The sequence below is a fragment of the Myripristis murdjan genome, chromosome 16 (genome assembly GCF_902150065.1).
Source record: "Myripristis murdjan chromosome 16, fMyrMur1.1, whole genome shotgun sequence".
In the NCBI taxonomy this organism is placed as follows: domain Eukaryota; kingdom Metazoa; phylum Chordata; class Actinopteri; order Holocentriformes; family Holocentridae; genus Myripristis; species Myripristis murdjan.
Genome location: NC_043995.1, coordinates 19548718 through 19572331, shown reverse-complemented (window position 1 = coordinate 19572331; position 23614 = coordinate 19548718). Strand labels below are relative to the sequence as shown.

Here is a 23614-nt window from a genome sequence, read left to right as displayed (position 1 = left end):
CATATGCTACAATATTTAAAATATTATAGGTATAATGATATACTAGTGATACAGTTTGATAGTGGTACTGTAAAGGAAAGCCACTGGTGAACATCACAGGTAGACCTATTGGCCAAAACAAAATACATTAAAATATAGAAAAAAAAAAAAAAAAATAGTGATTTTTTTTTTTTTTTTTTTTTTTTTTTTTTGTCAGGGCAATGCGGCTGCGCTACCAGCCAGACACTTCCAAACCCCCCTCCCAACCTGTCCCTACAATGAGTGAGCCCCCTGCGAGAGGAGCAAACAGAACAGTGTGTGCGCCACTGCTCATAGTCAGCACACCAAATCAATTAGACCAGATCTGTCGAGCTGTTCGCCGTTCAGGCCGGGGCTCGCTTGCTTCACCTGGATCACTGGCTTTCCCGGGAACGGATTTAGTCATCCTCTCGCCGAGACACGCACAGTCACAGACATTGTACAGGCATGGCAGAAGCGGAGTTACAAACCTTTACCTCGATCATGGACGCGCTGGTTCGCATCAGTGTAAGTGTGATGCTCGTGGTATTTCATTATTTCATTCGATATTTTTTTGCCTGTTCTTATTTTTAATCTAGATTACCGGTTGGTGTTTTTCACCCCCTTTCATTTCATCCCGGATTTTGCAGCATTTCTCTGCGATCTCGCTCCACACAAGGGTGGCTGTGCCATCCAGGAATATGAGGCATGAGAAACAATTTTTGGCATCTCCAGAATTAAAGAGGAATGGTTCGCTTTTTGGCACAGCTCCAGCGCCGTGGATGGAAACACGAAGGCAAGGCCACCGATGAATAGAGAGGCTACGTGCAAGATGCAAACCCCGGCAATGGGGATATTCTCATGCGCTTACAGCTTACTCAAGCAAAAATATGTAGACAAACAGTTGCTTCAAAAGCTTGCTTAAAGGCCGCTCAAGATAAGAGGGCAGAGATGATGCGCGTTGTCATAGAAACGGGATGCAGCGCCTGGCAGCTGCAGGGCTGGAATACGGCCTGGAAAAGCAAAGCATGTGTAAAACCGGGGCACACCGCTTTGCACTGTGCAGAAAAACGGAAGCCTTATACTTTTTGAGCATTTTGATATGTATATGCTTTCTCCTGGTTTCGGCCTTGCACTCACTGACCAAGGCCTAGTCTACTTCTGAGCTTGATGAGCCAATTCTGTATCATCATTATTTCTGACAGGCAGAAGAAAAAGGTGAAGCTACAAGACTCCATTCATATTGTAGGAGACTAGCTAGTGCCTGAAGTCAGCAAAGGCTATTTATACCCCCAACACACACACATCTGCCCCTTCTATATGCCCAACATCAATACTTAACCAGAATCTTTCCACTTTCTCCATTTCTGACTCTCTACGCCTACACAGGTTTGCTGTCTCTCTCCTCCACATTTTTTTTTTTTTTTTTTTTTTGAGTACATAGGATGCTGTGTTGAATGTAAAGGGAGAGCATCTGAGTCTTACTTCTTCTGGTGACTCAGCCTTTATCTGATCTGGCTGCTCTCAGTTCTACTTTAACCCCCTCCTCCAACAACACTTGTGTTTTATCTCCTCTCCTCTCCTCCAGTCCAACATGAAGAGTATGGAGCAGGAGCTGCATTGCCCAGTGTGTGACGAGATGGTGAAGCAGCCCATCCTCCTGCCATGCCAGCATAGTGTGTGTCTGCTGTGTGCGGCCGAGGTGTTGGTGCAGAGAGGCTATCCTCCTCCAGACCTCCCTCCAGAGCCCAACTCACCGGCCTCCACCCCCAACACACGCTCCCCCCGGCAGGCACGCAGACCCACACCCAGGACCCCGGACCGCCTGGAGCGGGTCCTCAGAACAGGTGGATGTGTGGAGTAGGTGGTGTGTGTTTATGTACGTGCGTATGTGTGTGTGGGATAGTTTACAGTTGCAAGTGGTTATAATAGAGTAGGGTTATGGTTGCATTGGGGATACAGTTTGCAAGTGTATTCGTTTGTATGTGGTTGCAGATGAAAAACTGAATGATATCAGCCTCCAAGCAGATGACTGCAGGGTTATCAAGAGTGACATCATCATCTAAAAATACAAAGACGATGAGCTGATATGACATCATTGTCCACAGACCTCTATTTTAAGTGATTTTGTTATAGGGAGCCTGGTATGAAAAGATATTTTGTGCTAAGAAATGAATTGTTTAGATGTCATTGTTGAACCCGGACAAATAGATTCAAAATGGTGGGTTTAAAACATAATCTTAAAATAATAACTTGTGTTATTTTTGGATTGCCACAATTTCTTGTCAATAACTGTGAAAGCAAACTATTCCTAATTTTACTGAAGACCCCTTGGCAGCCTGTCAAGGACTCTTGGTTGTCATTGGACCTCCCTTTGAAAACCACTGATATGGCTGACACATCAGTGTGTCCTTTTACATTCATGGCATTATTTATTCTTCTCATGACTTATTTAAACGTATGTAGAGCGAGGGAGACAGACGGAGAGAAACGAAATGTGTCGGAAAAGGAGGTGAGGATGTCTTGAGCAGGTGTGCTTTCAGAGTGTGTGTGTAAGCAAATAGCATTTCTTCTACAGTAAACAGCCGTCTTACTTTCCCTTTCTCTATTTATCATAAGGCTTTACGTCAAGGTGAAGAATCCACCTCTTTTGACCTTTTCTCATAAATTTCTCCACCACTTCCCTTGTTTTCCCTGTCTCTCATCCCCATACAAAATCTTTTACCGCCTTAATCATTTTTTACCCTTTCACTGTGATCCATTCCTCTCTCATCGTCCATCCCGCAACTCCTCTACCCCTGTGTCCTTCTCTCAGTGTGCGGAACGTACCCAGGACGGAGACGTAAGGAAGTGGCCCCTCCCCCCATGCTGTTCCCATGTCCTTCCTGTCAGCAGGACGTGGAGCTGGGAGAGAGAGGATTGACCGAGTGCCTCCGCAACCTCACTCTGGAGCGCATTGTTGAGAGGCATGCACACAAACAGACACACACACACACACACACACACTCAGGAACATCCACACAGAGATGCAGGCACAGGCACAATCATGCATAGCGACCTGTGGCGTGTTGTGGTTTTCTTCTTATGTCCGGTCATGAACTTATTACCATGAGAGATCAGAAAAGAAGAAATCAGGGATTTGGGTTGCTTCTATACATCACCGAGAAAAAACAATCCCTTTAACCAGTCCTGCAGGAAATTAAAAGAGGCAGTGAATGAGGAGGATAGTCAATACTGCTTTATAAATGAGACAGGAAATCATTTGCTGGAAGGAGTTTCAAGAATCCCTCCTCCACTCCTGATGTAAGGCAAAGCCTTTGAGCAGATTGCAAAGACAGCTCAAAATGTCAGTGTAGAGCAGCAGTGATGAAATAGTTACATTTTATCAGCATTACAGTGAAGGAGCTCTGAGAGAAAATACATCTTAACCCTCTTTCACACACTGATCAGAAAGAATATGCCTTTCTCTCAAATAGAAGATAGAAATAGAAGATCAAAGTGAGAGAGAGGATACTTTGAAAAAGAGTGTGGGGATGCAGTAAAGCAGAGGGAGTGGCAGGGAGTGGGTTGTTGTGAGATGATATCAGAGAGAGAGAGAGAGAGAGAGAGAGAGAGAGAGAGAGAGAGAGTGTTCTGGGGATAGGCAGTTTCCCAGTTTCACACGCAGCAGTTTGATGGGTGCAGCTGCTCCCTCCCTAGGCAGTGGTTGTGTTGGTCAGGAAAGTGTGACGATGCATGTTTTACTGCTCAGGATGCACTAACACAGGCAGCTGCTGGTGATGTATCCAGGTCAGGAAGTTAAAGAGTTAGTCTCACAACTACTGAAAAGGGAGCAGGATAGACACAAATGAGCTATTCCTCATCCTAACTCTTTCTCTCTTTCTCTCTTCTCCATGTCTCTTCCCTTCGTCCGCCCTCCAGATACAGGCACACAGTGAGTCTTGGCAATGTGGCCATCATGTGCGGTTTCTGCAAGCCGCCTCAGTCTCTGGAGGCCACAAAGGGCTGTGCTGACTGCAAGTCCAACTTCTGCAACGAGTGTTTCAAACTTTACCATCCCTGGGGAACCCCGCGAGCCCAGCATGAGCACATTCTACCCACCAACAACTTCAGGCCAAAGGTTCACCTGTGTTTATATTTGGTATTTGTGGGCATTTGTGTGCGTCATATAGCTTCTTTGCTGGTTTCATTATGTCTTACTTCTTTTTTTTTTTTTTTTTTGGCCTGCAGGTCCTAACTTGCACAGAGCACGAACAGGAGAGATTGCTATGGTTCTGCCGTAACTGCCACAAGCTGCTGTGCCCACTTTGTAAGCTCCGTCGTGTCCACCACGGTCACAAAGTGTTACCTATAGCACAAGCCTACCAGGCACTCAAGGTGGGTACCAGCCCTGAGCCTCAGGTAGTCAGACAGGCTGTCTTTTTAATCTGTTTGGGCTGTGTCTTTGATGTCAGCAATCTTATAACTTAAACTTTGTTGGTACTGTAGGACAAGATCATCAAAGAGATCAACTACATCCTGGCCAATCAGGAGACAGTACAGAACCAGATCAGTGATCTGGAAAGCACCATCAGCCAGATGGAGGTGAACCATCTTTGTCCCACTTTATTCTCTCTCTGTGCTTTATCAAAGTATCCTCATACTTCTGCGTGTTTGTTTCCTTTTTTAATCTATTATTGTCTCTGTCCTTCAACAGAAATAATCTTTCCCTCCCTCTCTCTCCCTCTGTAGGTGAACAGTGCAGTGGCTCAGGAGCAGCTGACTCACTGCATCCGGGAGCTGGGGTCAGCGTTGGCAGAGCGTCAGGGGGCCCTGGCTCTGGCGCTGGAGGGGGCCCGCAGCAGGACGTGGGAGGCCCTGTCTGCCCAGGTGACAGAGAGGAGAGGGCTGTTGGAGCATGCAGGCCTGATGGCGTACACGCAGGAGCTTCTCAAAGAGACCGATGCACCCTGCTTCGTACAAGCCGCCAGAGTCACTCACAACAGGTAGCTCCGGCAAACACACCACCACACGTTTAGCTGGTGAATTTAGGGGGAACTGGTTAGATTCAGCTCACCAACATCTCTCCTTTTGCTCTGATTTTTGTTGATCTAGAGTTGTCTCTGTTTCATTTGTACACATTTGTAATTGAATCTCTCTGCATTTTTCAATCATTGTTGTTTTACATCATGTTTTATCACCATGCAAATATATCAGTCTAAGATAATATGAATTCTCTCTCCCTCCAGGTTGGTGAAGGCCATTGAAAACCTCCAGTGTTTCTCTCTCTCCGCTGATCCCTCCTTCAGACACTTTCAGCTGGATGCATCCAAGGAACTGAAGCTCGTCAGCAGTTTGGAGTTCATACGTGGTGGGTTGTTTGGCCGCCTTTGCTTCTATGACATGAAAGAAGTGGAGTAAAAATTTTGCTGTGCCTTAAAGACATTTAACGTGTCATTTAATCTCTTTTGCCTGCTTACTTCCCCGCAGCCCCACTGGCTCCTGTAATTGACACTCAGAAGACACTAGCGTATGACCAGCTGTTTCTGTGCTGGCGCCTCCCTCAGGACTCGGCCCCAGCCTGGCACTTCTCTGTTGAGTACCAAAGGCGAACGGGCGTGATTGGAGCCATGTGGGGTGGAACCAGATCCCCTAATGCCAGAATGGACTGGCTGCGTGTAGATGACGTGGGAGGGACCAATGCTGTGATTGACAGGCTGGAGATGGACAGTGTTTATGTGCTTAGGGTGAGAGGCTGCAACAAGGCTGGGTTTGGAGAATACAGTGAAGAGGTTTACCTCCACACTCCACCGGCACCAGGTGAGATACACATCAATGAGTCATACAAATGTTAGACACATGGTTTGTTATTTGAGGTAGCATTTCATTCACTGCAAAAATGTCCATCTTAACAATTTGATCTTATTCTGAGTTCTACTTATTTATTTCCCATGTAGTTTCTCTTGCTAAATGAAATACTGTGTATGTAGCTTAACAAGGTCTAATAAGGCAGGTCACTTCACTAAGATCAAGAAAATGGCAAATTTTCACGTGAAACAAATGAAACTGAATGTTTACTTTAGGAATAATACATTATAAAAACCCAGTCTTAGATTGAAGGGATTGTCATGGTGGATATTTTTGCACAGTTGTCATTTTTCATGTGATGAACTAATTTTGATATCTTTTCTCTCCATCCCTTTTTGCTTCAGTTCCCTCATGTTTGTTTGTTTTAGCCCGTGCACCGAACCTTCTCCATCTGTTGCGCATCCAAGTTCCATCCCACTCAGACACTTCTCTTTTCTCAAAAGAATCTTTTTTTATTTTTTATTTCATATTTTTACTATTTTTGCATACAGTCATGACATACATACATTAATAATAAGTTAAATATTTGATCAGTTTAAAAGACTGGTGGTTAGACTGAGTGGAGGCCACCATGTAGTCAGCCCTACTTACTTTTATTGTTAAAGTCTCCCTCCTGTAAGTGCTCTCTTGATAGGAATAACCTGTCTCAACATTTCTCTCTCCTCTACACCAGCACTTCATTGGGTGTTATTCTGCCTTTCCTCTTGAATACACCTTTTCTCTTGATCTGCTGCTTATTCTGCTCTCTGCTCCCAGTCCTTTGAAACTCTTTTCCCAATGAATTCAGACTCTCTGTAGTCTGACTCTTCCCTACTGACCTCCCTACGTTGACTTCCCTTGCCGCCTCTCTCTGTGCTTACCCCTCCTTATGCCTCCCTTCCCCTCCTCCCAGTGCTGAGTTTCTCCCTGGATTCTCGCTGGGGGTTGCATGCCGACAGGCTGGCGCTGGGTAAAGGCCAGACCTACGCCCGCAGTGTGCCAGGCCTCTCCCTCCTGCAGGCCGCCGACCGCACGCTCACCTCCTGCCACTTGACATCCGACCTGCTGGTGGCAGACTTGGCCATCACTCAAGGCAGACACTACTGGGCATGCTCTGTGGAGCCTGGTTCCTACCTGGTCAAGGTGAGGCGCATGCCCATAGGTCTCATGACTTGGCAATGTAATGTGTGTATGGAAGGAGCGCTGCCCAACAAATTGCCCTCGAAATGACAGACATGACTGAATCTCTCTCTCTCTCTCTCTCTCTCTCTCTCTCTCTCTCTCTCTCTCTCCCTCTCTCTCTCTCTCTCTCTCAGGTGGGGGTGGGACAGGAGGCAAAACTACAGGAGTGGTTCCACCTCCCACAGGACATGGCCAGCCCTCGGTAAATATCTCCCCAAGTATCTTAAATCTCATCTCTTCAGCAGTTTGATTATCATCGTTACTGATCATTTAAGAATAGTTTTGGTTAAATGAGCGATAGCTATTTCTTAAATATCTTAAATATCCTGCTACAGAAAGTCAAACATGAATGGTATCCAACATTACCGCTGAGTGTAGAAAAGGTCCCACAAAGAAGGAGAAAGGCAACAGCTTCCTAGAATCAATTACAACAGCCTAATTGAATAAAATAAAATACTAAAATAAAATACTGTTATCATTATTATTATTATTATTTTAGCTTAAACACAGGAATCAAGCACTGGAGTAAAACAGATAGTGTATGTCATTTTAGCTGAGACTGGGATGGCAGAACTGCAAAGTATTTTACATCTTCTACATATAGCGCATATTGTATACTGAAATGGTGTGTAGTGTACTTGGTGTATGGACATCTGTTGAATCATATGTGAATGAAGTGTTTAATTCTAAAATGATATATATCCATTTTGGAAAACATTTACAACCTGAAATCCATCAATTCTGCCCTCAAGAAATGAGATTTTATATAAGTAATAATGTTAAGATAACCACTAACTTCAGTACAAACTCATAATGCAAATGATAATGTCACATAGTTTAACTAATTTTGGAGCCAAACTGTAAAATATAGTATATATTATATATTATTATGTATTTTATGTATTATATAATGGGGTATAATAGGCAAGTATATTATGTAATTTGTTCAAGTTTATTTTATAATTAATTTTGTTTTAAACATGTCCAATTCATACATTATGTCGATGGCATGTGTTTTCCTCCTCCCTCTTGCTTTCTTCTCATCGCTTCTCTCTCTCTCTCTCCTCAGGTGTGATCCAGACAGCGGCCATGACAGCGGAGCAGAGGATGGCCAGGACTCCCCTCCCTTCTGCTTCCTCACTATGGGTATGGGCAAGATCCTGCTCCCCAAAGGACACGGTCAAAGTCAGAGCCAGGGGCACAGCCAGAGCCATGGAGCGGCAAACTCCCACTACAGTGGCCATGCCAACCTGCCGAACCCGCACACCGCCCCTCTGCCGCCCCGGCTGGGAGTCTGTCTGGACTTTGACAAAGGACGGGTCACTTTCTACGACGCCCACTCTCTGCGTGTCCTGTGGGAGGGACATGTGGATTGCTCTGCCCCTGTCTGCCCAGCCTTCTGTTTCATTGGCGGAGGGGCCCTGCAACTGCAGGATCTAGTTGCTAATCGCAGCATAGAGGAGCCGCCTCCAAGGAGGGTAACCATCCAGTCACGTGCAACTAACCTTGGTAAATAAATTGGAACGGAGGCAGCAGTTAAAGGCATAGTTCAATCAATGCTTAAAGTTTGTCTCATGTCTATAGAGCTAAAGGTGAGTTGTAATCACTGCAAACCAATGTGAGGATCCAGTTATGCCCTCCATCTTGATTATGAATCGCCTTGATGTCTGTCAGACTTTGACACTTGATTGAACTATCATTATGACCATGGTTACACTTGTCATTTCAATGTGATTTTTGAAATCTGATCAAAAAAGTCTGATTCTCTTTATTTTGCATCTGCACTTGGCCTGAAAATATCTACGTCTCCCGTGGCTGTATTTAATTAAATCTGTGACCGCATTATTTTTCCCTGCTCTCTTTTTCCACGTCTTTACAATGCTCATATGGACATTGCGGCTGAAATCATTTCAGACTATGCAGAATTCTATTGACAGGGTGAGCCGAACACCTTCACTTCATGTTGGGAAAATCTTGACCCGACTTTCATTCCTTAACATTTGTCGTTTGATTTGCTCTGATACGGTTGGATGACAAAAGTTGCATGCCGTTGTCAAGTGTAACTAGGGTCTATAACCTAACATATATGCAGATAAACAATTGTCTCCATGTAAAAGCACCTCAGATGTACTGTACATTTACTTTTGTATCTTCAGGTTTAATTTTCTATGTAATCTCCGCAAGTGTTAATGATGTATATAGTGCAGAATAGGAGAATGTGCACACACTTTGGTTGTTGAGTTGTCAAGTTCTGCTGGCTCTATCAGGATGATGTCTCAGTGTCTATACACTTCCTGTTGGTATTTCTCATCATAGTTGCTGTTTTGCATCTCAAAGGGACTTGGGTGGCATTTCGGCTGTGTAAACACGCTCACAGTTGCCTCTATGCCTTCCAATTACAACAGAAGTCAAACCAAAAAAAAAAAAAAAAAAAGAAAGAAAAAAGAAAAAAAAAAAGGTTCCAAGAAATGATATTCTCATCATGCTGGCTGACTGACTTATTAACAGGTAAATACAGCGCAGTGTTTTACATTTTGAAGAAAGATAGGAATGTAGATACTTGGTGAGTACAGTCTTGTGCTGTGTTGTTGCACAGTTATATTAATAATCAGATTTGAAGTAGGACAGGGCTATAGATGACAAGAAAACCAGCTCAAATAATGAGAAGAGAGTACTGTTTATGTCTTTTATGAGCTCTGACTGTGATAAGTTCTGTTTTTTCTATAGCTTTCTATAGTTTTTGTTTTGTCAGCTACTGTCACCAACAGTAGTTGATTAAGTTGGTTGACTTACCGTAGAGTTTGGGGAATGTAAGAACCCAATTCTGTGTGACTGAAATGCAAGAGATTCTCTATATTGTAATATTTACAAAGTGATGGCTCTGACTGTATTTTCATATATGATTATGATTATGATTATGTGGTGTGTGCGTATGTGGGTGTGTTGGGGTTATCATGTTGAGCTCTGGCTGTTACTTTCATGCTTTCTGTTTCTCTGTGTCTGTTCTGTCTTGAATGACCTATCTAGACTCCTTGTCTTACTCCTCCCAGCGCAGCACTTGAATGACTTTAGACTGTAGCATTTCAGAAAACAGAATCTCCTAATTTAGACTTTGCCTTGCTGGCAGAATGTTTCTAACATGTCATGACGATGAAAAAACAACAACAACAAAACAATAAATGACTGATAACTGTAGTATGGAGTGACTTCTCTATCAAACAATCCACAGTAGTCCACAATAAACTAAAAAGTGATTTTACTTATAATGTTTTCAGCTTTCACCAAGGACTGTCAACTCAACAAAAATCTAAGGAATGCAGTGACGTCTGTTTCTTGCCACAGAGTCATTGAATGTACATAGGTGGGTGTAAAGGAACACTGTCTTCCTACTTTGTTTTCTCCAGAGCACCATCACTTGCTTTGTCTGGCACAGGTAAGACACAGACACATTGTTTTACTTGATTTAGTTCTGTCAGTCATTAATTAAATTCCTACCCACACTGGGTATTACAACAAACCGGTTGTTATCTCTTGGTTGTAAAGTCCCTAACAGAACACATCAAAGAAGAAAACATCTCTATTCTTTTATTTAATTTGATTTTTTTTTTTATGCCATCAGGCCTGTCATATTCCTTCCCTGGAGCAAAAGAGAAGAAACATGTTTTTGATTGTCAAATGTGAACACAGGTTGAATTGTTGTGTGCTGTAAAGCTGTCACACTTTGATTGACTGTAAATAGAAGAATAATGCTCTGATGAGGGATTACCAAAACAGACTCTTGCCTTGTTTGAATGTCAGGAGTATTTTGATGAGCATGCGTGTGTGTGCATGTGTGTGAGTGAGTGTGTGTGCCAGCATGCGAGTAAGCGCAAGCATATCCTTAATCACTTAAATGTGTGTTTACCATGAGCTGTTACAACAGGTAGAGTGAATCCTTTGTGCCACAGGGTTAAATATAATAATCTTATTCTGTTCACAGCCAGGACACACCTTAGGACGCCTGAGATAGAGCACAACAGAGACAAAATTAAGAGGCAAAATTAAAAAAAAAAAAAAAAAGAATGAAAGAAAGAAAAGAAAAGAAAAGAAAAGAACAAAATGAATTGGGTGCACAACACTAAATAGATATATATGAAAACTAGACAAAGCAAGTAGAGATGTGGAAGGGTTGTTGGTGAATGATGAAACTAAGTGAGCCAGTCGAACAGGTAGTGGGAGCACATGTTGTTATAAAGGGTCATTATCAGTTCATCACCCAGACAAGGCAACAAACTGGAACATTGTCTGGAATGTAACAGAGCTAAATATAGATGTTGTGTAACCACAGCCAAGTGTTTTGACCACCTGTTTTGTCGCTGGCATGTCACTTTTGGTGGCTGAGCTTTGTGTAAAGCGTCTTCTGTCTGTTGCAGGGAGTTGCAGTGATGAGGATCCACCACTTGGGGGCGTCATTGGCTGTCCTTTTTCTGGTTTCTTCAGTCCTCGCTGAAAAAGGTCAGCAACAGGTTCACCTTACATCAGCACTGATTTGTCTGGTCGCAAGTCTGGAATGATTATATCTTATAGTCCAGGTTAGACCGTTTCATATTCTGTCCGTCTTTCTCTATTCTCACCCCGGACTCTCTCTTTTCCTCTTTCTCAGTCATCATCCCACCTCCTCGTGGCTCTGCTCCCAACCTGGCTGCAGTGTTTTTCAGCTACAGCTCAGATGGAGTTTACCTCACCCAGGATGAGCTGCGGGAACTCCTCCCCAAAGAGTTCAGCCAGATCCAGGTGTGTGAGTGTGTGTGTGTGTGTATCTGCGTACGTGCAGGCTGGTGTGTTGGTACATAATTCCCTTGAGTTTCCAGTGAAGAGTGCCAAACTAACTTTCGATCTCAAACTTTATCTTCTTTGTAGAGTGTGAATGACGAGTTAATGGAGGAGTTTATGCTCCCTGCTGATGCAGATGAAGATGGGAAGCTGAATAAGCAGGAGTTTATCAACCTGGCCAACTTCATCACCAGAGACAAGCACCAATAAAAGAGAAACGAGCTTAGAGTAAATTAAACTCCTGGAGGCCTGTGCTTAAAGATGAATACAGATGAATATGAAATGTGTTGTTTCTCAAAATATTTCCTAACTCATATACTTCAAGGTAAACAGGCAGATCTATTTTTTTCCATAATTTAAACTCACCTGCTGGGAAGGTCTGTTTGCATTCACAAGCTGAGATGAAAGCACTTAAGAAGCCAGTAAAACTCTGTTTCAAGTGGAGAAATGTCTTAAGCAAACTGAAAAAATGCTGAGTGCCATGGACTGCACAGACTAAGCCTCACATGCTATGAGATGTAGTGAACTTTCAAATGTGCACACCGAGCAGGATGCTGGAGAAATGTTTGCTAATGCAAGCTCCGGCACCAAGTCCCCTGAACAGCTGTGTCTCCTGTCTTTCCTCAGCACCTCTGTACATCACACATGCACATCCACACGAGCGTGCACGCGCGCACACGCACACACTCACACACTCACAGAGCTTAACAGGCCCTTAGCAGCTCTACAAGTTCTAACTGCAGCCTACAATTTCTCCAGAAAAGTGTCTGTAAATCTGTCAAACAAAATGGATCTCTATCACTGGCAGATGTTTGTGAACATCACCAAAGCCATTTTTGTTTGGAATTGCACCGAGTCCCATGCACACCCACACAATCAAATGCAAATCCACTTTCAATGGTTGTCATTCAAACACACACACAACCCCCCCTGCACATACACTCACTCACACACACACACACAAATTCTGGATGAATGCCAAAGAGAGCAAACATGTTCCAGCAGGACCAGAGCTCCTCAGGCTCTCTGTGTATTTATGTGAGACTGTCATCCTTACACTGGAAAAACATTAGTTATCCATTAAGTCTTTACAGTTGTCTTGACTGTACCACCTGTTTGTCTGCTAATCATATTTTAAACAACTGTAGCCCACTGCATGGTTCTACGATGTATAGACCTATAACAAAAACGTAAATACCATGGCCAACAGGCTGTTTGTGAGTTGAACGCACAGATTCATACATGATTAAATCATATTAGTGCCACATGTTCCAGCAGAACATGATCAGCTATGCCGAGTTTGAGACGGACCTTCATTTAACTGTACTAAATTAAACTGAAACGTGTGCTTGACATCAGTCATTTGCTGTAATGCTGTTGTTGTAGGATCAAATGGTATCAAACATATGGTGACTGAATCTCTGATATACTTTGCGGGTAAAACAGAGTGGAGATACCTGACCAGTGATTTATATGAAAGGTGAAGTGTCTATGTTCAGTCAAGCTGACAGTGTTTTGGTCCATAGGACTGTTCTCTGACAGCTTAATGACTAGCTGTCCACATATCACTTCACTCTCTGTTCCCATTATTAAGGGCAGCAGCAGGAGGAGGAGGAGGAGAGGAGGAAGGAGGAGGGAGCAACCATTCTGGAAGACAGAGATGGGACACACGCAAACCCTCCTAGGAAACACTGGCAGGCTGCTTGTTTATCTGTTTGTGCCATAGCTACAGTGCATGGCATGTTACGAGATGTTTCGTGTGGGAAAGAAAGGCCTCCAAAAGGTCTTCCAACACCAACTGGCCACAGTGGAACATTGGGCTGCATTTATGCACGTGTGTGCATAAGTGTGTGTGTGTGTGTGTGTGAGAGAGAGAGAGAGAGAGAGGGAGAGAAAAGAATGCAGGGATTTTGTCACCTGCATTGTGCTCCTGTAGGAGCCCCTCAGCTGTGCAACCTCCAGGCCCTGAGGAGGAAAATGCTGATTACAAAGTCAAAAAAACAAAGCCTGAGAATCTGGTGCTCCTGGACGAGCTGGTAAAACTGGGAATAGAAAGACACTTGCTGCTCTGTGCACATTGTTGCCTATAAATACCTCCTACACCAACTGCATTTACATACAAGGGGCGACATGTACAAATGTCAGGTGTGTCTGTCTGTGATTTTTATGAGTGTAGCGATTTGGCAATCGGCAAAAAACCCTGTTAGTCAAAGTTGAACTCACTCTTATTACATCAGAAAAAAATGTGACACAATTAAATTCTGCACCACAATAGACTGTGATGGCCAAAGTTTTTTTTGTTTTGTTTTGTTTTTCCAGGGCAGTGAGAAAGGTTATGTGCAGCCCCCCTCCTTTTTTTAGCTGTCTCTGCCCATGAAAAACACACATACTATATTTTAAAAACTGGTTGACAGTTTTATGGCCTGCTTATCATTGCAACTGATCTGAGTGTACAAAACACGGCAGTCAGCTGGATGACTATTTAATCAGTGTAGGAGCTGGACGATGAGACCACCAAGCATTTATGGCTGTCATTTTTAAACTTTTACAAGGCAAGATTGATGAACGGAGTGAGAGGGGGAAGAAACAAGGGAGAGACGGGACAGGGGAGCAGATAAAGAGAAAATAAGACAATGAAGAGGAACTGAGATGACAGTGGGAAAGAAGGGGAGAAACAACATCTGACCATGAGAATAATTAGATAAACAAGGCAAGGGGGGGAGGGCAGGGGAGAGCTGGCTGGGTGAGGGGCTGACAGGAAAACTGAGAGAAGCACATTCCTTCTCCTCCTCTCTCGGTCGCTTCAAAACAGCAGCTGGGACAGGTGTGCTTTTACTGATGGTAGAAAGTGCACATGCTGCTGACTCCCTCCCTGTGTGTGCTCTGTGTGTGTGTGTGTATGTGTGTGGGTGCATTCATGTGTTTATGCTGACGGCGCACACTGTCGCGCTGCAGACAGCATGTTAGCGGAGACTGTGTTATTTTGTAATTACTTTGAAAGAAAATGAATGCATCAGAGTTTGGCTATAACAACAAAACAAGAGAAAAAACACGTGCAAATGCAGGTATGAACGTATGTTTTTAAAGGTTTGAGCAAAACTGTGTGTGTGTGTGTGTGTGTGTGTGTGTGTGTGCTGTGTTAGGACATAGTCTCTAGTCCAGGAAACAGAGGGATCCTGTTTGTGAGACAAACTTATTGTTCAGCTGATTACTCCCCTCCCACCCACACGTGCACACACACACACACACACACACACACACTCATGAACTAAACACCGGTCTCAAATTTCTATGCACCAGTGCCACAGAAAAAAAAAATCAAACACACTGGCTATCTACCAAAAACATGTACACACAGGAGTGTAAGGAGTTATTTCCCGCCAGACAATTAACACAGGACACACAGTACACACACACACACACACACACTGTCTGAAGAGGAGTCTATCTGACTCCATACATTAGGCCCATTCATTGTCCCTCCTTCCTTATTGCTCTCTCTGTCCTCACCAGAAGAATGGACAGCACCCACCCATCTCTTATCTTCTCCTGGACTCATCATCACTCATTTTTGTCATTACTGCAAACCCCCACCCCCCCACCCCTCCCATCCCCCTTCTCACCCCCCTGTTCTCCTCTAATGGCTAAGTACTGTCAAGACTGCAACAGTGTATCTGGGTTGTTTACCTGAACACTCCGTTTTTTTTTATTCCCTCTCAAGAGCAGACCAGATGAGACTGACTCACTCGTCTGCAGCGCACGGTCCCTGTGGTGCACAGTTTACTGTCATTCCGACTTCTGTCTCTCTTACATATCATTTCCCTCTGATTCCTCACCTCCCACTCGCCCTTTTCCCTGCTGCTCTTTCACTCGTTTTGCTCTTTGCTCATTTATCTCTCACAGGTTCAGGTTTTCTCTTTTTTTTTTTTAACCCCCTAATTCAATCTCAATACTGTGTTGTGTCTGTGTTCTCAGTCAGGGGGCAGGCTCTTTGAGCACAGGAAGAGAGATTAATGTGTACACACACACACACACACACACACACACACTTTCACACACACACACACACACACACACACACACACACACACAGAGGCTGAGAACCTCTGGCATAGCCTTTCCCACCACTGGCCTCTGTATCAGCACACTCACACAAACAAGCTCATTCTCACTGCTGAACTATCACACAGCCTTTTTTCTCTCTCGCACAACAACCTGATCACACACACTTCTCTCCACACGTCTACATGTAAACTCATTACCACATCCAAAACAAATAAAAATGTCCAAACTACAATGAGAGGCTTCCTCCCTCAAATGTTCAAGTGCAGCCTTCTTCCTTTGCTGAACTAAAAAAAAAAACTTTTTTCTTTTATCTTGAGTTATACAAGCAAATGAACATCTTACAAGTTGACTAAATCAGCACTGACACTCAGCTGTTTGACTTGAATACCATATGTTGTTATCACAAACAGTAAATAAGGAATACGCAAGACCTTATGTAACCATAAAATACATTTATTACCCATGACAACCAGCCACCAGACTAGCACCAGCATTCATACTCGTAAAAAGATCCCATAGCGCTAATTTCATGTTGCATGTATATAATCTCATATACAAGAGCATATAAAAATACACAGACATACAAAAAAAAAAAAAATCAAATATCCAAATACAAAGAAAATAATTTCCAACAAATATAAGTTACTGCCACTGTTATGACAAAATATTCCCTCTATTTGATGATGGAAAGGCTCAATGTGTTAGAGACGTTGAGTGCTGACTCCGAAGGTGATATGATATCAATCGCCTAGCCAGGCCAGAGGGACCAACATGTAACAGGATGCTACAATATCCCACAGGCACTTCAAGGGAGTCCCAGGAAACCGGGAAACCATATGCATTTTTGTGTTGGCAGCCAGAAAGTTACACCGCCACTAAATCTTTGGCAAGGATAAAGATTGGAAAGTTCAGTTCACCACACTGGGAACAGCTTTCCAATCCCCTCAGCTCTTTGAGGATCAGGGCGCCTAACAGAAGGCACCAGGATATGAGGAGGAGACTGAAGTTCTGAATCCACAGGAAACCAATCACCGGCAGAGGGGGTACTTCAAGTGACAGATTTACCCAGTTGGCCAGGAAATAAATCTCTGTAACTATTTAATAATTAATCATCATTTTTGCAGTCATCTGAGTAATTCTGCTTTATGAAACACAGCCCCTCTCTGGAATGACTGAATAGAGTAAACAAACATGACACATTATCCCCAGCTTCTGAGGGGCCTTGCTCAACAGGAGCTTGGGTCTTGCCACGCAACTTTGTCTCATTAAATGACCAATAAGATGAGACCAGTGATGGGAGAGAAATAATCCAGTCCACCACGAAGTTAACAGAATTGTCATCTCTCTCCTTTTTTTTTTTTTTAAAACCCCTAAGACCCCTCATATCTGGATAAGTCTGTAGGATGGTGAGGTTTGACGGACAGATGCAAATCTCCAGAACAGGTAGAATCTTATGAGGCTGGTGAGGATCCCCGGTGTGTTTGGAACCTGCAATGACAAATCAACAGTCAAAATCAAGAAACAAAAGGTCTATTTCATTTGCAAGGAGGCGATTGTTGCTCACATCAAATTTAAGACACTGGTAGAGCATCAAACTGCCCCTCCATATCTACAGTCTGTAATCTCGAGTCCAGCTCCTTCAATCCGTTCCTCCACCTTTGCACCTTGTCTTGTCCCACCATCACCATCTCACAAGTCATTCACCCCGGTCGTGATTCTTTTCATTCCTTGCACCACAGTGGTGGAACGAGCTTCCCCCTTCTGCCAGAGCGGCTGAATCGCTGCCCATCTTTCACCTGAGACTGAAGATTTATCTCCTCAGGTCACATGTGGACCATACTGCACTCCACAAACCTGTTTTACCAGACCCACTTCTTTACAATATATATTACAACCATTAAAAGAAAGTTATTGTTGCTGCAGGCTTAGCTGATGAAGACTGTGATAAACGGTTGGTTTGACAACAAAATGTAAATACAGTAAGTTGCTAAATGATGTAATGTGATGTTATAAAGCTTCCTATCACCTTGGTACTGAGTTAAGAATGTGTCTTACCTTGGCAACTGCTTTGTCCAAAAGGTTATAAGAGTTTAGACATGCTAACAAGGAAAGGTCATGACTTAGAATACCAAGTTGCACTAAGTGGTAATCAAGCCTCTGGTAAGACTTGAACACTAAAAAAGGTAACGTAAAGGCACTGCTAACAACCTTATGTCAGGTTATACCTCTGGTAGGATGTATAACGGCTGTGGTAGCCAACTCACACTGCAGTGCGACCAACGTTTCCAGCTCATTTTGAATCTTTTTTATTTTGTTTGGTTAACATTTTATTCATAAGTGGAAATGGAAAAAGAAAAAAAGCAGAGGACAGAACCATTTTGAACCGACACAGGATTCATTTTTTCTCCTTATCTTTGTTGTAGCATGTGGTTTTATCAATGCTCATTACAGAATTCTTTGTATTTGAAAAAGGGCATTAAAAAATGAAGGAGGGAGGGACAAATGAACAAATAAATAAATAAAGTTTCTGGCTCTCTGCACTTTTACCAAAATCAAGACACCAGAATGTGTCCTGTGCCTCTTGCTGTAATGATAATGCGACAGTCCTGAGCAGCCAAATTTCTTTAAAATACCGCCAAACTGGAAAGCCTCCTTTCAAATGAGACAAGCTGAATGTTCCAGAACTGCACTCACATAAAAATACATGCACCACTGCAGGTGCACATTCACTCTGCGGCTCTCACCATGATGTAGTAATCGTTCATCTGGAGGCCGTAGAGGGTCCAGGAGGACGAGGTGAAGAAGGTGGCTACAGTCAGAGGGAAAGACAGGCACTCCAAATTACCACTACGCACGATCGCTACCTGGAACAAGAGACAGAGAGAGAGGAGGGCAGCAACAAGGATCAATTAACAAATCAACTTCGCTTGATCTTCTATAAGTAATGACTGATGGACAGACCATCCATTTATTTTATTGCTTTATTTTTTTTGGAGAAAGGGGCTGGTAATATAAGACTTTCTTCTTCCTGCCCCTTTCCGATCATGGAATGAAACAAATGTAACACACTTGGGATTGGTTATGAACTATTGTTTTCATGATACGGAATAAAAATGAAAAATGAAATGAAATGAACATGATACAAGCAGCAACACCAGATAACAGTCAGAAGCACATACTGAGTGTGTTGAGGGATGTTTGCCTTCCTAATGCTGGCTTTGGGGTTCGCTCTTTTACAGTAATCTCTGAACAATGCAGTGCACCGTGAATGCTGCGTCTACGTACAATACATCAACTGTTAACTGTAAAGGGACGGAGCAGACTGTTACCAAGGGGATGAGACACAAACACTATAGGCAGGGAACAACAGGAAGACACAGATGAGGGAAAGAAAGGCAGGAAACTGACTGGGGGTCATTATGAGGAGTCAGATGGAGGAAAGGAGGGAGGGAAGGAGAAAAACAGGATGGTGGAGAGCCACAAGACGACAAAGAAAGAGACAAAGGGAAACAGAGATGGGCGGTTTTTATCCTTGCATCTGTAAATAGCAGCATGTGCAGTTTGCTAAGTAAACATGAACACAGGTTCCAGGGGAATTAGAGATACAGTGATACTTTAATCCTGGGCATAATCATAGGCATACAGTTGGATGGGTAGCCTTTGTAGGGTTTGGGCTTTGTATGTATTGAATTACAGAGTCAGAGGTGCCGGTTGCACTGAAAAGCTCAGAGCAAAAAGGACTATTAGCTGGAGTCGCAGACTGGGGAACAACAACAACAAAGACATGAAGACCACTAAGCCGACATGTTAGCACATTTTTGTGACATGGCCAAAGTAAAAAAAAAGGTGAACCTGAGATGTGTCCATGCTGTGAGAGCAAACTGGTGTCTTTCAACATCATTTTATGAAGGAAAAAAAAAAGCACAGTGGAAAACGTGATATGTGCAATTTTTTGTTGAATATTCTGGTGGCACATGTACATTCAGCTTTTATACCATGCTTTGTATTTAGTGCTTAAAAATGGCAGCTCCCTCACCCCTCCTGAAACTTAGGATGGTGCACAACGCCAGAAGAGACTGTCTGAAACACCTTAAAATTGGAGTCTCTTTTGTTGTGAATGACTAAGAATGCAATTTTCCTGCAATCTCTGGATTACTTGCACGCCCTTGTGGAGCAAGCTGCCCCGCTGGTGTGTGTGTGATAATGAACACATTTTCAGAAGAGTCAGAAAAGACGATGTGCACAACGTGTGAGGTGAGCGTCAATGGGCATTAACTTGGTTTCCTGGGTTTTCATGGTGAAATGCAATCAGCACTGGATGGCCTGACCAGCTTGCACTTAGGGCTGGGCAATGAATCAATATCACTTATCCTCTTTCAGTAGAATCAAATTGTGATAAATTAATGATACACATTCAATTGTTACTGTTAAAACTGAAGTACAAATTCAATCACCGTCAAAACTAGATCTGAGAAAAAATAGGTGATACTATACGTTTCTTATGGTTATTGTGATATTAATCCCGTCCATATTGACCAGAATAGGGTGTGTTATATTTTCTGAACCTTGTCTCTATGTTTTGTGAAAGGCCGGCGAGTCAGGAAAGAGAAATTCAGTCACTCGCATGTTTTCTGTGTGTTGTGTTTGCCTGTAAGGCGTGCAGCATACCAGGTCAGTGAGCGGGGACAGGTACATGCTGACAGTGAACACGCTGCAGGTGAGGCCGAGCTGTGCCAGCTGGGTCTCTCCGTGGGGAAGCAGCGTGGTGAAGTAGAACCAAGCGCAGGCCAGCACCGCTCCGGCTGCGAGGGTCTGAGACATCACGCGCCTCTGAAAAACAACAACAACAACAACAACAGCATGACAGGGGCTCACGCACATACAGCCACAAACAAGTTTCACCTGAGAGCCACCCAGCAGCTTGCGTGTGTAAATCCAGCGACTTTGCAGGGGTGTGGAGGAGGAGGAGTGGGTGGAGTTGGTGGAGGGCATTTTTCGCATTTTCGGTTTCGTTTCTCGGGGGCGTGCTTACCTTTTCTTTGGTGTAATGGAAGTAGAAAACAATGTAGACAATCTGCAGAACGGCTCCGATGACGTTGACCAACACGACCGTGCCATCTTTCTTCAGGATCCCGTAATACAACCAGCCCAGGTTACTGTTGACACAGGATCGGTGTCAGGATGTGGGCAAGAGCAGGTCAACACTGTGGCATTCATAGGACGAGGTGTGTGTGAGTGCAAACACACACACACACACACACGCACACACATACACTCACTTGAGACATGTGGTGAGGAAAGGGAGAAACTGGACATTTTCAGCACTCTTGGATGCTTGCATCTTCTTCAGGTCGGTCCTGATGGAAATAAAGACACACACGCACATGCACACAGACACACACACATGCATGGGATACAGTGAGAATGCTGCAATTTGAATGCTGTTAGACAATCAAAGATACTTCTGAGACTGAGGTAATGAACCTAGTTGTCTCCATATGCTCACACATTCAAAAGTTACTGTCACATCAGAATAAGGAAATACTTCATAAAAACACACGGGCTCTGCAAACACATTTATCCCTTCCTTGTCATTTTCCCCACCGGCTCAAGTGAAGTTAGAGCAGCGTTGTGACTGAACAGAAGTTAGAAGTGAAGTTGGAAATGAGGGAAAAAAAATACAAAATGAAAGTGATCAGCAGCACAACTTACAGTCCAGTCGAGAACATCCCGACTGTAAATATGATGCAGGCCCATGACAGAAGCTGCAAAAAATCCATAGAACGAAAAAAAAAAAAATGTACTACCTAGTTAGGTATTGCACGTCTAATGTGCGTTTACAACCACAAATATCAATTTGAGCTACAACTGAGCTGTTCCTAGAAATCACCTACGCTGACGGTGTCCACACACACTGTATTTCCGTGTTTGTAATCAGGACGCTCGGGCTTCCTGCGCTCTGATTGGCCACGTAAGAAGATGGGCGGGGTCGCGACGCTGTAATGGGGCTGGAGTGCCTGCTGGAGGATCGCACACGTAGGCAGATTGACAGATGCTGGAGGGCCCAGTGAGCGGGCTCTGCCATGTTTGATAGGTTTTGGCTTATAAAGTGAGGCAATGTCCAGGGACGTTTTATGCGAGGCGTTCCCCGTGGACATTTTCCCCGTGGACATTTTCCCTGTGGACATTACTGCGCTGTCCCAGAGGGAGTGTGCACAGAGGGAGGAGGACTGTGCTCTACATGGTGCAGCGTAGAGGAAAAGCTCAAAAAGTACTTTAAAAAAAGGCCTAATATAAATAAGTCATTGAATAAACATAGCAGATCAAACAAGAGGCCAGATCACGTGGTCCATTTGCAAGTTTTTACTGTTAAAGTGCCGGAGTGGTGCAGGCGTGAGGCCAGCAGTCAAGCCCCCTGCTGAAATTACAAGAACTATGAGAAAGAAGTTGTATGAAAAGATTTGTAGATTGTGGTATTTTTAGGGCATTCATGTTTGGATACATGAATTTCATGTCTCCTTTATAGTCTTGCATCATTGCAAAAGCAGTGATCATGGCCTTGCAGGGCTGGGCGGGTTAAGTGCCAAATATAATCCACTGCGGAATTGACTTTTCTGAGGAGTAATTTTCCTTCTCATTTGACTTTGTGTCATAAAACTGTAATGTATCCTCTTTTTTTTTTTTTTTTTTTTTTGCTGTGAAGCATGATAATATTGTTATTTTTAGGTCTATCATTGTCAAGCTTTTTTTGCTATGTAGATGCCTTTTGTCACCATGAGTATATTTGATCCTTATGGGACGCTACAAGGAATGTTGGGCCCCTTGACAAGTTTACTTTGCCCCTCCCTCAATATTAAGTAAACCTGACATCATAAAAATCAATAATCCCTGACTTGTTGCAGGGTCCCTGCAGTTCTGCGGGGCCCCTAAATCATTTATGGCATCCCTCCCCTTACGTCACTCCTGTCTATGTTGTCCAAAAACGAATCACCTGCATTTTCAAAAATAACCACCCTCTCATCACTCTGTTCCTTTCAGGAACTCTATCCGACTACATTCGTATTTTTTACAGCCTAATAATTATAATCTGGCAGCATGTAATTCATCACTTCCCATCCCTGTAGGCCACATGATATCATCTTGAACAGGAACATTACTAAGGCCCACAGCAAATATTGCCATGTGTGGTCTGCTCCATCATCCATACAGCATACGGGTAAAGTGTATTAACTTTTAAACCCTGTAATTCAGCAGCACATATTTGGTATTTTTGGAAACCTCGGGATCTCCACTAGAATTTAAAATAAAATTTTGATGGGTTGAACAAATCTCAGTAGCGCAGAAATCACAAACCCGGTGACGTTGAAGAGTTTATAACCCTCTCTATAGATACATGGGTGTTATATAACGATTTTCTGAGATTATGAGATCATCTGTGCGTTTGAACCATGACATGATTATGGAAGAACAAATCAAAAATTTAATGTCCTGTTTTGGAATATATATGTTGCCTGGTTTTACAGGGGATGGAGACTTTTCACAGCAGTGAGTCATCTCTGAGGTTTGCATGTAGGCTTATAACGGGCCATGGACGATGTGTGTGTGTCTCTTCATTCCAGCGCCCCGATGTGTTCAGGATGTTCAGCTGCTTTCCTTAGAAGAGGAGGGGGAGAAGCACAGAGAGAGGATGTACAGAGCAGCAAAAAAGGGCAAAGGAGAGAGAGTGCTTGAG

At 43.5% G+C, this 23614-nt stretch overlaps 2 protein-coding genes across 2 annotated transcripts; one reads left to right on the top strand and one right to left on the bottom strand.

Annotated features, from left to right (window-relative positions):
* Positions 1–273: 273 nt before the first annotated feature.
* On the top strand, positions 274–10200 carry trim46a (tripartite motif containing 46a). The gene is made up of 12 exons (XM_030073165.1): positions 274–525; positions 1586–1844; positions 2813–2963; positions 3919–4117; positions 4228–4374; positions 4486–4581; positions 4729–4982; positions 5226–5347; positions 5467–5796; positions 6737–6966; positions 7140–7207; positions 8075–10200. Exons 1-12 carry the CDS (start codon positions 466–468, stop codon positions 8520–8522), a joined length of 2364 nt encoding a protein of 787 aa, XP_029929025.1. The 5' UTR covers positions 274–465; the 3' UTR covers positions 8523–10200.
* Positions 10201–17246: 7046 nt separating this feature from the next.
* On the bottom strand, positions 17247–21780 carry slc50a1 (solute carrier family 50 member 1). The gene is made up of 6 exons (XM_030072211.1): positions 21595–21780; positions 21162–21239; positions 20915–21038; positions 20551–20712; positions 18627–18746; positions 17247–17370 (listed from the first exon to the last, which is right to left on the bottom strand). Exons 1-6 carry the CDS (start codon positions 21660–21662, stop codon positions 17263–17265), a joined length of 660 nt encoding a protein of 219 aa, XP_029928071.1. The 5' UTR covers positions 21663–21780; the 3' UTR covers positions 17247–17262.
* Between the last annotated feature and the right edge of the window lie 1834 nt (positions 21781–23614).